The sequence below is a fragment of the Haliotis rubra genome, unplaced genomic scaffold, assembly GCF_003918875.1.
Source record: "Haliotis rubra isolate DU_JTF1 unplaced genomic scaffold, ASM391887v1 Scf56, whole genome shotgun sequence".
In the NCBI taxonomy this organism is placed as follows: Eukaryota; Metazoa; Mollusca; class Gastropoda; order Lepetellida; family Haliotidae; genus Haliotis; species Haliotis rubra.
In genome coordinates, this window is record NW_025767257.1 from 2,396,037 (window position 1) to 2,411,199 (window position 15,163).

General features: G+C 39.0%; 1 protein-coding gene across 5 annotated transcripts in view; it reads left to right on the forward strand.

The window, feature by feature from the left end:
* The window catches only part of LOC124253965 (innexin unc-9-like), an 86,109-nt gene that overhangs the window by 55,996 nt on the left and 14,950 nt on the right, over nt 1-15,163 (forward strand). Inside the window, exon 1 of one of the 5 annotated variants that reach the window (XM_046687818.1) lies at nt 14,794-15,137. The exons of the other annotated variants lie outside the window; for them this stretch is intronic. Coding sequence (XP_046543774.1) covers nt 15,130-15,137 — 8 coding nt within the window. The 5' untranslated portion in view covers nt 14,794-15,129. Of the gene's footprint in view, nt 1-14,793; nt 15,138-15,163 lie in introns of those variants that run through there. 5 annotated transcript variants of the gene reach the window in all.

Consider the following 15,163-nt stretch of genomic DNA (forward strand, 5'->3'; position numbering starts at 1 on the left):
ATTGATCTCTTGTTACACAGAAGGAACCGTATAGGTTAGATTCTGACTATTCGTACACGTCAAGGTTCGACATTAACTACAGTACTGGTTCAACATTGATTTTATTGTTACAGTGGTTGTACACTTCACGATTCGACTTTAACAGTCCAGGAACAGAATACGTCAGAGGTATATAGTGTACACGTCCTGCATGTACCCTTCTTACACTGTGTGTACAATCTAGTTGTATTTTTACAAATTGTGTACAGATGTGTACCGTCTAGGGTGAAGGTTTACAGTATGTGAACAGTTGCTTGGAGGTTTACTTCATGTTTGAACATTCTAGGTTGTACTGATGTTGCAGAGTATCTATGGTCTAGGCTGGACCCTTGTTGCAATAGCTGCATGTGTAGGTTGGATTGCTGTTGCAAAGAGTCTATGGTCTAGACTGGACCTTTGTTGCAATATTTGCACAACCTAGGTTTCACTGCTGTTGCAAAGAGTCTATGGTCTAGACTGGACCTTTGTTGCAATATTTGCACAACCTAGGTTGGACTGCTGTTGAAAAGTATCTATGGTCTAGGCTGGATCCTTCTTGCAATATTTGCACATTCTAGGTTGCACTGCTGTTGCAGAGTGTCTGTGGTCTAGGCTGGATCCTTGTTGCAATATTTGCACATCCTAGGTCGAACTGCTGTTGCAGAGTATCTATGGTCTAGGCTGGATCCTTGTTGCAATATTTGCACATTCTAGGTTGGACTGCTGTTGAAAAGTATCTATGGTCTAGGCTGGATCCTTCTTGCAATATTTGCACATTCTAGGTTGCACTGCTGTTGCAGAGTGTCTGTGGTCTAGGCTGGATCCTTGTTGCAATATTTGCACTTTCTAGGTTGCACTGCTGTTGCAAAGTATCTATGGTCTAGGCTGGATCCTTGTTGCAATATTTGCACATCCTAGGTTCCACTGCTGTTGCAGAGTGTCTATGGTCTAGTCTGAACGTTTGTTACAATATTTGCATATCCTTGGTTGGAACAGGAGTATTAGTTTGCCGATTTAAGTTTGAGTGAATGTAACATTATTTATACAGTATGTTGAATTGTTTCAGTAAGTGTACTGTCCAGGCTAGATGTTTACCGTATTGGTAGAAGTCTATACTGGCCCGTTACAGTATTAGTAAACGTCAAGGAGTCCTGTTGTCCAGAAATTCAATGATGGCTTGTTGCAGTGTCTGCATGTGCAGACTGACAGTCTAGCTTGGGCTGTTATTACAGTATTCGCACAACCTAGGTTATATGTTACAGTGTTTGGACACGTATAGATTAGACTGTTGTTACAGTATTTGTACGATCGAGGTTAAATTTTTACAGTGTTTGGACACGTATTGATTGAAATGTTGTTACAGTATTTGTACAACCTTGGTTACATTTTACAGTGTTTGGACACGTATTGATTGAAATGTTGTTACAGTATTTGTACAACCTTGGTTACATTTTACAGTGTTTGGACACGTATTGATTGAAATGTTGTTACAGTATTCGCACAACCTAGGTTACATTTTACAGTGTTTGGACACGTATAGATTAGACCGTTGTTACAGTATTTGTACGATCTCGGCTACAATTTACAGTGTTTGGACACGTATAGATTAGACTGTTGTTACAGTATTTGTACGATCTCGGCTACAATTTACAGTGTTTGGACACGTGAACATTAGACTGTTACAGTACTCGACCAAATTGAAAGTCATTGAAGCACCGTTGTCATTGCTACTCTGAAGCACTAACATGTGAGTGCCCGATGTTGATGATCACATTACAACTTGCATTTCGCAACCTGTGATAGAAATAGACACAGTCATCGATTACCCATTGTCTTGTCTGACCATTAAAGCTCAACACGGACATTTTAGGATCAACAAAGCGTATTGAGACGGTTGTGTAAGCAGTATCGTGTATATATATATATATATATGAAAAGCAGCATGAACGTATTCCCTGTTACACCGTTCCTCAATGATCAATAGCACTGTGTCCTCCATTACCATATCTAGGATCGTGATTACTTAGATACTGATACTGATACGTATGACTCAGAGATACTCGCCATGCGAACACGTGAAAGATATATCATATGCAATAAAAATTGCAATAGCAAGACATATATTTCCATTCTTCTTGCAGTCCGGTAATGTAGTGATAACGCTACAGGGTATCAACTGCGCCGACCTACTTCCGGCCTGGCCTTTCAAGGCTGGCAAGCACAATGAGTTAAAATCAGGGTATACGTTACAATCAATTAGCTCACAGATGATATCGTTCAAAGAGGTCATAACGGTTGTCAATCATTGTGGGGAGGCGCATGCAAACATTATATAGACACTGTTTTTATTGGTTGATGCATTCTTAATGTTAGTGTCCATCCGAGGACAAACATGTATTTTTTAAGAAATAGAGAGACATCTTGGCGCATCTAAATGATGGCGGGTCTTTTTCGAGCTGATGGTTTACCTTAAAAATCAACTGCCAAGAACATCGAAGTAGTATCAACGCGTCTGAAATATAGGAGGGGCGGTGGATTAGCCTAGTGGTTAAAGCGTCCGCTCGTCACGCCGAAGACCCGGGTTCGATTACACATGGATACAATGTGTGAAGCCCATTTCTGGTGTCCCCCGCCGTGATATTGCTGGAATATTGCTAAAAGCGGCGTAAAACCATACTCACTCACTCACTCTGAAATGTAGGGTTCTCACCCCAGATCCATGTGACACGCTGAGAACAAATGAAACAAAATTCACCTATCACCAGTGTGTACAGAACTCAGTCTATGCGTAAGGACACCCGATAACACACATTTTGATAGTACCAATGTGTACTCAATTAGGTATCAATAATTTTATCAAAATGTGTAAATATCAACGTCCAATAGACAATGCCAATATGACCCAGATGTTCACTGGGTGGATCTTCCACAGAGATGTAGATGCTATACCTTAACAAATATCATTTATTTTTGAAGAGTTCTAAGTCAGATCAATCAATTTACTCAGTCAACGTTGGGTTTTCTTAGCAATGCGGTATTCAGCCTTTAATTGATTACAGTCACAAATAGCACTCCATCGCCTACACATCCAGCTATCGTTTATATGCAGGCGGCACTGTTACAATAAAGATGACATACCTCTATTTCACAACCGGCAATGCCAATCGGATGTTGATACTTCATTTGTTGCTAGGCGACCACATCCTTCCTGCCAATCATAGACATTACGGATTTCACCCTTCTAATCAAACACACAGAAGCAAGGGCATGTTTGAAATTCAAAAAGTTGATGTTTGAGGTGATTATTGATCGTGTGTTTCAAAATGAAACCTTTCTGATATATGACGGATAGTTATCAATGCCTTTAACTGACTGACTGAGTTAAGTTTTACGCCGCTTTTAGCAATATTCCAGCAATATCACGACGGGGCCTTTAAAGTAGCCTCTCTGGCATATTGATATTGCACCTGACAACTGCCATCCTTGGTACCATTTCAGTAATTATATTCTCCTCCACCTCGACAGGTTGGTAATTTACCTGTCATTATACGTAATTTAGATTAAGAAGGGCAGTTACAAATGTAACTATTAAGGCTCTAAATTGTACAATGTTTTAAAAGCAGTCTAAAAGCCATTTCGTTTAAGCGTTTATGTAAAGAATATTTTCTATACAATCTTGGAGAGACTCCAATCAAAACTCCATAAATCAACAGGCTTTTTCTTGTCGTATCCCCGGAATAAAACCACGCACATCGACTTAATTAGTCTGCTATAATGGAAACTGCATCGGTTTGTGATGACGGGATCGAAAATCTATCGATTCAGTCTGTTCAATTTTTGACAAACATGCCAAGGTTTTAGCTGGTTCCTTTACACTGTAAAGATTGGCTATCGCTTACGAGTAACGATTGAAAAAAATCAGGCAATTCATAACGAAAAACTGTCATTTTTTATAAATTGCTCCTATTTAAGACGAAGTAACAATGGATTCTGTTGACACGGAATTTCTTAGCTTTATGCTTCTCCGATCAGCCTAGGAATGAGCTTTCGACGCAAACGATGAAAATTGATATGAAACCATCAATTGAGTACTCTTGAAACTTTACACTGAGGATAACCTTTAAATGTTGCAGTGCGTAATTTGAAGACGTTCATGTATTTCATATACCTCTGAAAGTTAATCAATTATGTGATAAATTACATCGTTCCAGCTCCATGGAAGAAGCTTTAGTTTTTACTTTATACTGACGTTCATGGGAGGCTTGCAGATTGCACTGTTTGATGTGTACCTCAAGGGACATAGGCACAAATGTATACCTCGGCCATGGATATTTTCAAGTTAAGTTAGTTATTTCTGAAGTAGCCGTGGTGTTTTAGAAGATGAAAAGTTCCATTTTCTATCAAAAACGGCTTCGGGATTTAAATCCGTTGCTAGGAAACGACCACATACTCAAGCACCGATTAAATCAGTCGGTTGTCGTCTTTAGGAAATCTGTACCAGGAGTACTGGAGTATTTCTGCGACGATTATTTCTGAAGATCAAACCAGTTTCTCGGTTTTCTCCTTAATCTAATCTATACTACTGCCTGATGGTCATGAAACAGACATGGCGTCATTCTTGGGAAAAGCTGATTGAAAACAAAATGCGGTTAATGTAGATCAAATATGGATTTTAAATTCTTTTATCAGATCGTCAGAAGTTCTTAAAATATTCCAAATTATCTTACAATGTGTTTGAAGCATTTACTCCAGCAATTGATATCATTAACATTTAACAGTACATATTAAGATTAAACAAGAAAAACCGTGTCGTGAAAATATCTTCGACCCGTCTTTATCAGCGGTGAGCATGATTACGGTTACGTTCAAGGGACACGATCATCCCTTCTGGATTCCAGATTGTGTAAAATGTACAATATAGGTGTAAAAGACCATGATTCTGAAGGTGGAATCAATGCTACAGACCAATCCTTCCAATGCTCTTTGATTTGTAGATTCTGAGTACAGACCAGGAGATACGACATGAAATATCTTGTCCGAAGTAAGATTTAATTAACCTATCTACCACATCTAGGAATCGAACGTCGCGTACCGTCGACACAAGATTAATAGTAGGTCCCACGACTCGGATAAGTGATCGACCCTGTCTAAAATCGCGGTAAGAAAGATTGTGGCGGTTGTTTTTCACAAAGGTTATCTACATTCAATCAGATTTAAACGACCCTTGATAATGTAAGTATTGGAACAACAAAACACTTTATGGTGCTTTTTTTCTTTTTAAGTGATATATAGTTGGCAGGAGCGTGTTGATTGTGGTTCAGATTAGACAGGTTCCCGGTATAATGCTAGATATATCAGATATATTGTTTTTGCCAATACTCACAATATATATAGCATTCGGGTTCAAGCAATAATAGCATATTTTTTTCAATTCCTAAAAAAAGAAAACAATTTACCGTTGATAAAGATATATCAAACCTACCCATAGATATTTCTTGAGTTAACCGCAACAATAAAGGAACGATATTAACATATATTCACATCTTAATTCCACTTATTCAAGATATTTCTTCAAGAATGTCTTCATAATTCTTCCATATTTCAGTAATAAAAGCTTTTTTAAAGGACCTTAAAGCCATTTCGGTTGAGTGGTTTAAAGAATATTTTCTGTACAATATTGAAGGAACTCCAATCAAAACTTCATAAATCAACAGGCTTTGAAGATAAAACATACACAGTACCACTAAGATGTTATTTAGATGTGATAATTACTGAATATTGGTTCCTGGTATACATCGTTTCATCGTCACGTCAACGTGGGTAGTCGTTACGTCGACGTGGGCATTACTCAGTGGTACTCAGCACTTGATATATCGAGTGATTGTTTTCAAAGAACAGCACTTCGTATTAGGGGTACTTTCGATTTATAACGTACAGTGTACCAATGTTAAATTTCGTCATATTCTAACAGTCCAGTTGATCATTATTTGATCATTAATGTTAAACGTTTAAGATTAACATTATTTCATTATCAGTATTTAATGAAATTACTGCGAAATAAGCATAGTCTCGATATAAGTAAACTGATAATGATATTACTTATACTAGTGCGATTTTGTGTTGCTAAATAACAAGAGGTGACGGATCACGGCAAATCTTGTCTTTAAGATTATATTCCATCACCACAAGCCTCGCCGTTTGAATTGCTAAAGAAGGTAATTTTTATGTGTATCTATAGTCATGTCAAAGATGTTTTGGGGGGCTGTTCCCAGTCCTCATTAGAAGCAGTGCTGCGTCATAGTGGTAGAAATTGATGTAAAGTATTGTGTGAATCGACTTTGGTCGGAGATGGAGGTCTATAAATTCTTTAACATTTTCCAAGCCCCACTGTCAAATAATCGATATCATTAGAGATGATTGAATTATTTTTTCATGAATGTTTGTTTCGGTAAGGAATTTCTGGTTTATACGTTTGGTCGAAACTCCTGATCTGGATGATGGGGCACGTTACTTGCATTATTAATACTGATAATCGAAGGAGTTTATTGATATTTTGGAGTTTTCTATGCAGTGGAAACGAGGAATAGAATCACGTCGCCACGCGCACGTGCTAAAATGTGCAGTACTTTGGAACATGAAGCCATTTGACATTTAACATTTTCTACAAATGTATCTTGAAGCATGCTGAATTACTGCACATATCGATCTACACTGAATACAACAACACTAGTCACGGTCACCATGTTCAACATCATCTTTAGATAAAGAGGTTTTAATTATATTTAACGTTATGATCGATTTGATAATCATCGAGGCAAACACTGAGTCATACTATTGCATTTTAGGTGTATTTTTCAATCCAACTCACAACTGAAAATACGTGATATTTCACAAAATTACAGAATATTTACTTTTCCATTTCATACCTACTAAACAGAATACTCAAATTTAAAAAATATATATTGTATATAATTTCATGGTAAATAATTTACGTATGTTTCGCTTATAATTTGATCGTACTGAGTATTCGCGTCCCTTTATCAGGTTGTTGAAGACCTGAATTATTGACTAAACATGCGAAAACTGGGGACGCTGATGTGATGTCAAAGGTGGTCACGTTATGCTCGTTGCTGCTAAAATACATAATTTCCGTTTGTTCTTCCCGCTGTTCGGTGAGACAAGGTAAGACTCACTCATGCATCTAAGCCATTGAATTTTCCAATATGGCGGCGATGGATAATTCACCATTCACGCCACCTAGCGGTTATCTCAGGATAACAAGTTCCTGTTTAGGGTAGGTCTAATTGATAGCCCTTATAGTTCGACCAAGATGGGAGATCCGTGATTTTTGTGGTCGTGGCGTGCGGTACTGATCCATGGCGTCTTGGGGAAGGGGTAAAGGATCAATTTCCATCCTGACATCGCCAGGCGCCTCTGGTACAATAACGAATATAGACCCACCGCCACCAATGGAATAATCACACAGTCAGAAATTAACGTTGATCGATATGAAAACATCCCTGTAGGTGATTATACGAGGAAACACAGGGAGGGATGAGAAGGCTAACCCTTGCTGTACCCCAATCGGAGTTGATGTCCATTTCGTTTTGGGGAGACTGTAGATGACTATTTTTGTTATATCCATATGTGATTTGGAAATGATTACTTGGTCTCCATTTCGTAGGTACATTGTAGGCGGTACTACCACAGATAAACAGTGGTAACACGTGTTAACAGTGTAGAAAGTATTACGGATTTCAGATGCGGATGGAAGAGATATTTAAATGATTCATTAACGATTTACGCTGGGTGGGGGTTGGGATTAGTGTTTCGACTCCCCACGATTTGCGTTTGTGGAATTAAGCTTATAGATTTTGATAATAAAACCATTATCATAGACGTGGCTTACTGTCTTATGTCCTTGATATAAATCATATTTCTCTGACGTCACAAATCCGCCTGTTAGATACAGCTGAAATGCTCCGGAAACGTATTTATCTTTCAAGAGGGGACACCATGTCACATATATACACAGTTATTAGCTGTGTCAGAAATACGTGACATTTTCCGACAGTATGTTGATACATAACTGTCAACCCACACAGCAGATTACGTATAACGCACATGCACTAGATGATTTGAGCGACGGTTCCTTTAGCTCGTACAAAGGAAGGAAGTGTCGTTGCTATGGCAACGCGGCAGTGGGTGAAGGTTGGCGATTTAATAACTACTATCACATATTACAGGAGTTAAGCCTCCATTCATATGATGACCTCAAATAGCAAATGGTCAGCGCATAGGTAAAACTTATTATATGGGCAGATGTGGTGATTATTGATGAAATTAGGATATCCTCTCCTTACAACAGTTCTCTCCCTTTGCAAGAACGTTTTACTGCAGAGTACTATTTGGAATTTTCAATCTGTGTTATTCAAGCTGTATTAACTTGTCTGCTCATAATCAACTCTCTGTCTTTACCGTTTCCACAGTAACCGCTGACGTCACATCATCCATTATAAATCGATACTGCGGGCTTTGTACCTTTGTAACACACGTGGATGTTTGTCATCAGGTGTCTGCAATATTGTGTGGATAACGTGTTTTCAGTAGCCACTATCAGCCTTAAGTGGAGGTCTGAGAAATGGAAATCAAAATTAGAGGCATTCAGCAAACTGCATGTTGAGGGGCATGTTTACATCACAAATGTTTTTTTAAAGATTCGATCATTTATAATAAAATTGTTATAAGTTTATTTTGTGATTAACGGGAGAGTATGTGCTCACATGAAAATTAATATTCTTTTAAACCATGTTCGAAATCTGGGGGTGGGGTTGGGGATGGGGAAGGTTTAATATTGAAACAATTGAATTATTTTAATTGATTAATTTTTAATTTCATAACATACAAGTAACAGGATCATATTCATACTATCAACGACAACACCCCCTCGTACAATCTAAAGCCGTCTCATTTTCTCAAGGGCCATGCAACAATTTGTTATATTGAAAATCACCATCCTTCAATCTCTGGCGACTTTGGTCATTAATCCCACGTGGACTTGTTGATATCGAATGTCACAGGAAGTTGTTTATATCACCATGACAATAGTCTCCACGAAACTTTCGCCAATGAAAATGAAATATGTAGATATATATTTCGTCATAGCGTTTACTATCTTCAGACCTAAGGGCAAATGCAACTTGAACTTTGAGTTGTAAGGTTTCTACCGGATTCTATGTGGTGGTACGTACATGAGTGTTTAACATATGGTTTTGAAGCTAAATTTTAAATGTCATTGTTTCTTTTGTTACGTGTGTTTCAATAAGTGTAGTGCTCAACGGTGAAAAACATCTCCTTATGTTATTTAATGCATTTTGCTACCATTATATATCTACAAACTCAATTTGAAGACAATATGTGTATTAAACCTGACTTGCTGACTCATATCGATTTCGGATATGAATTCAGATTGGAAATGCATCTATTTCCGAGGCCACATTGTGATGATAGAGATTAGCCGATTGTCATTTGGGTAGAGATGCTTGCCATGTCGTTCTATGAAAACCCAGGAAGCAAACTTGAAGTAATTTCCTCAAACGAAAAGAGCGATATAGATTGATAATAGACATTCCTTAAACGGGAAGGGCTGGGGGATTTCAGGTATCAACAGCGTGTGAAGACCAACACCTTCTTGAGCCACGATGAAGGAAACGGTCTAACGTCTAATAACTCACATTATCAGACGAAGCGACGGTAAAATCTCTAAAAGTCAGGGTATTCCATCTGGTATGTAAGCAGATCAATATGTTTACTAGTTGGTGAGGTTTTCGGTTTTTGTACTCAGTACACCTACATTAGGCCGTGCTAGCTGATTCATACATGCTTTTCATATGCTTTAGTAGTAGGTGTAGTAAACAGAGAGATTGCCATGTAATTAAATGTTTGTGTAGTCGTGGTGATTGATGCAAATAGACAGAAAGGTCCATCACATCAGTGCTAATCATTGAGGGAGATGTAAATAAGAATACCGATAACTATCTATCTATATCCACCACAATACAAACCGTATGATTAAAGATGTTTCCATTCACGAAGAAGGACCGGGTTCGATTCTCAGGCGTATGTATGTACGTGTTAAGTATAAGTCTGTTCTTCCTTTACGATGTATGTTTGTGCATTTGTGCTAAAGGCGGCTTAGTATCTACACAAGGTACACACACACACAAACACACAAACACACACGCATGTGAAGTGTGACATACGCAGCCTGACAGGTTCAGGCAATATTGTGTCGTATCTCCTGACAACGCCCAAGCTGTTAACCTCAATTTGCCGTATGTACATTTGTTACTAATTTACACGTAACATTAGGTCATTCGAAAATTAATAATGAAAGCATAATTGCTCATTTCATTTTGCTATGCATAGTGCATGTTATATAATGAATAGACGATTAGTAACCAATCGTTGCTTTGTCTATCATCGGCCCTTGGTGTCAGCCTAGAAGTAGATTGTCAGAGTCCATGTCTGCCATTTACACCCAAACCATCCTTGTGGATAAACTTTTGTTCCCAAAGGGATCTGTTTATGCATATTGCTAGATATTATCGTCTCATTTGCAATTGACAAGTAATATACAACCCGATGGGAGTGAAGGCAGTCTTATGTAGGATGTATGTGATCAATTCTGGAGATCTGGCCTATACGTTCCCTTTCTCTGCAGTGCACTATTACAATGCTATTGACAGACTCTAAGGCGGCGGAGGTGCCTTGGGTATTAGCTGACCGTGTAAATATTCCCATTATTTATTGAAATGTTATTGAGAATTATCAGTTTCTTCCATGTTGATTGGTATTGTACGGTTACGTATCCGTAATTACCTTACCCATTCTCAGTACATTAACACCGTACATGACAGGTGTTAGATGCGCGACTGAGAGAGGTGGGTATGAAAATTAACGTCACGTCATTCGTCATGGTGTTTAATATGTATATGTGCGATAGGAACAAAGCTGTAGAAAGAGCATTTTAACACCATCGTGGACAGCCTGTTGATCACGGCTTTGAGTAACGTAAATTTATGGCCAGTCGCTGAAATTCTGTCAAGATCCGTTTTTGTGCACAGCGTATAGTGGTTTATGGAGAACCACATGCACATACTACACACAAGTCGTAGTAGATAGGCATATGTTTAGAGAGTGTTTGATATCATGCAATTCTTCTATTGTTAGGTGTCATGCAGACCTTTGTAAACAAGACAATGATATATCTCGTGTTATGTTTCTATAATTCTTTTCCTGTATGTTAGCATGTGTCCTCTAAATAGCCGATGCTGCAGTCTGCCCTATAGTAGCTGTTGTCCTAGTCTGCTTTTAGTATCTAACGTCGTAGTCTAATTTAGTAGCTGGTGTCCTAGTCGACTGTAACACAGCTGATGTCCTTGGCTGCTCTAGGTAGCTGATGTCCTAGTCTGCTGTAACACAGCTGATGTCCTAGTCTGCCCAAGGTAGCTGATGTCCTAGTCTGCAAGGTAGCTGATGTCCTAGTCTGCTGTAACACAGATGATGTCATAGTCTGATCTAGGTAGCTGATGTCATAGTCTGCTGTAACACAGATGATGTCCTAGTCTGATCTAGGTAGCTGATGTCCTAGTCTACTGTAACACAGATGATGTCCTAGTCTGCTCTAGGTAGCTGATGTCCTAGTCTGCTGTAACACAGATGCTGTCCTAGTCTGCTCTAGGTAGCTGATGTCCTAGTCTGCTGTAACACAGCTGATGTCCTAGTCTGCTCTAGGTAGCTGATGTCCTAGTCTGCTGTAACACAGATGATGTCCTAGTCTGCTCTAGGTAGCTGATGTCCTAGTCTGCTGTAACACATATGCTGTCCTAGTCTGCTCTAGGTAGCTGATGTCCTAGTCTGCTGTAACACAGATGATGTCCTAGTCTGCTCTAGGTAGCTGATGTCCTAGTCTGCTCAAGGTAGCTGATGTCATAGTCTGCTCAAGGTAGCTGATGTCGTTGATGCCCTCATCTACTTAAAGATGCCCTTGTGTGCTCTAAGTAATCTGATGTCCTTGTCTGCTCTAAGTAGCTGATAGCCTAGTCTGCTTTAAGTATCTGATGTCTTACTCTTCCTTAAGTAACCGATGTCTTAGTCTACTCTAATTAGCTGATGTAGCTGATATCTTTGTCTACTTTAAGGAGAATCTGCCCTGGTCTGCTTTAAGTAGCATCAGCCTTGGTCTGCTTTAAGTAGCATCTGCCCTGGTCTGCTTTAAGTAGCATCTGCCCTGGTCTGCTTTAAGTAGCATCTGCCCTGGTCTGCTTTAAGTAGCATCTGTCCTGGTCTGCTTTAAGCAGCATCAGCCCTTGTCTATTTTAAGTAGCATCTGCCCTGGTCTGCTTTAAATAACATCTGTCCTTGTCTATTTTAAGTAGCATCTGCCCTGGTCTGCTTTAAGTAGCATCAGCCCTGGTCAGTTTTAAATAGCATCTGTCCATGTCTATTTTAAGTAGCATCTGCCTTGGTCTGCTTTAAATAGCATCTGTCCATGTCTATCTTAAGTAGCATCTGCCCTGGACTGCTTTAAGCATCATCTGCCCTGGTCTGCTTTAAGTATCATCAGCCCTGGTCTGCTTTAACTAGCTGTTGTGCTGGGTTGTTTACACTCGCTGTTGTGAGAGCTTCCTTTAGGTTGCTGCTGTACAAGGGTGTTCTTGCTTGCTATTGTTAGGGGTGCTCTTAGTATCAGCAGTGCTTTTCAAATCAAAGTTTCCGTTGTGTTCATCTGATCTAAATTGCTGTCAACCAACTAGGTGTTTAACTTTCAAAACAGCACCATAAAACGGTCAGCAAAAAACGAACCATATAAACGTTTCCAAAATGTTAGTCAGAACAGTGATACAGTATTAGGGGAAATGGACCTAATGACCCCAAACAATCCTATACAATTACTTTACCTGACTCATGTTTCCCTGGATTGATATGATAATGGTTACACACATGTTCTTAAGCCAACAGATAGAGACCCGTCATTCAGCCCATCCCATGAGTCCAGTCATTAATTCATTCACACACCACACGCTCCCACTCCCGTCTTTGTCTATTACAATCAAACCCTATGACATAGTCTTTATAGTGACGCTACCTGTAGAGTTCTGTCCCCTAGTTTCATGATCCGTTGGTCAAAGGTTGGGATCCAAACTTCATCACGATTGTAATACCCTGTTCTACAGAAGGTGTCTCCCAAGTCGCAAACCGTCTCTGACGGATTCTTTGCCCCATCAAATTGACACACTAGGACATGAACAGAATATTCCTCCACTTAGTTTTATTATTCATTTTTCTTTTTCATTTTATTTTTAATAACATCGCAGATTATAAAACAGTTGTTGGATTCTTTGTGTTAACGATTACACCAAATTGTGGTTGTTTAGTGGCATTTTAAACCGTGAAATATCAGTGATGATAAACGTGATTGGAAATGTGATTTAAACAGGATAAGAAAATCTTCTGACTGCTTGATATGACTGAAAGAATGTTTTCTTATCTATATACCCATATAATTATTCATGCATTCTGCTCATAGTTAAACGTAATGTGAAACGCAAGTATTTTTAAAAGGTTAATTTTCAACTAAGTTTTATCCGAAAAGTTCCATCGAGAAATGTTAGCAATAAATCACAGGTCTCGTAATGGCGTATTTCCAAATGGTTAAGGACACAGGAGATTGTGCTACCTACATCGTTTCTAAATAACTCATAAATATCAAGCGTTTTCAGTTTGCTAATTTATAGGTTATTTCATCCCTTGGTTTCTAACCCAACCCTTTTTATTTCCTAATTGCATTAGTTGTATATCAAGTACCGTCTCTGACAAGCTTCAAATATTATCTTATCATCAACCGTTCCTTTAAATCATTCCAGAACGACTCACTTAGCTTCACAATGGTGCCCTGGTTATTGTAAACTAAATGCGTATTGTCAATACCGGGAGATTAATTGCCAAAACACTGGTTCTTATAACTAGGGATTCGTCACGTCCCGGCCTAGTTACACAAAGATTAGAGTTTTCATGTATTGATTTCAATAAAACAGTGTACACAGCTTCTCTAGAGACGCTAATGTAATGTTTATTGGGGCGTATCGATAAATGATAAGTACCAGAAAAGACAATTGGAAAAAGAAAGATGAATTGACTGATATGAAAACCCAGCCCTGTACTTTCTGCCAATACAGAGCATTAAGGAGATGGATTTTCTCCAGTAAGAGGAATTAATGATTACATTCGAAAACAGCACCATGCGCGGAAATAATCGATAGACAATACGCAAAATTATAACTCATACGACACATTATGTATATGGATTTGAAATATTGTTATCAAACAAATGTCAGAATGGTGATCAATCTACGCGACTCGTTTGCAGTTGATTGTACTGTTAGCCCAACGAAAGATGTCTGGCGTCCGTTTCTAATTCAAGTAAGGCGCCATCTGTTGGGTAATATCAGTCATCACCTTAAATAGTATTTGTCAATAACAACGACATGGTTCCTAAGACGTTTACGCGACGATGACATCTATAAACCACTATGATCACTCTGAAATCAAACAAATGATAATAAGTTGTCAGTAATCAGCGTCGATAAACCTAACGGCAAACAGGAGAACTGGGCATGTAAATACAAGTTTGATAAATTATACCCACAGTTCAATCAACAGTCTCCAATCCCATGGGACGTATACCATCGCTGGGACCGACTACTCCAACCGTCAAATCGATCTAATTATCTGTTTGTTAAGAACGCTATAATGAATGCCGTTTGATTGAGTCCATCTCTCGCAAGACCCATATTGCTGTTGTTACAAACCCCCACCTTCTGGCGAATGTTCCTCGGGACCATAGTAGTCACACCTTCCAAGCGGCTTGCTCAACGCTGGCAGTGGACTACCTCGATTCGATCATTCACATGCGCCTGAGTGTTTGGCCTTCGCTACCACAATTCCTCTACCAGCCGGCGGAACTGGAACCCTTTCGTAGGAAGACATAGCGTGGCTTGTTATGGAGGTTGGTGCGGTCATTATGGACACTGACCCGGATTCCTAACGATGTATATGTAGGTATTAGTGTATTGTATGTGTC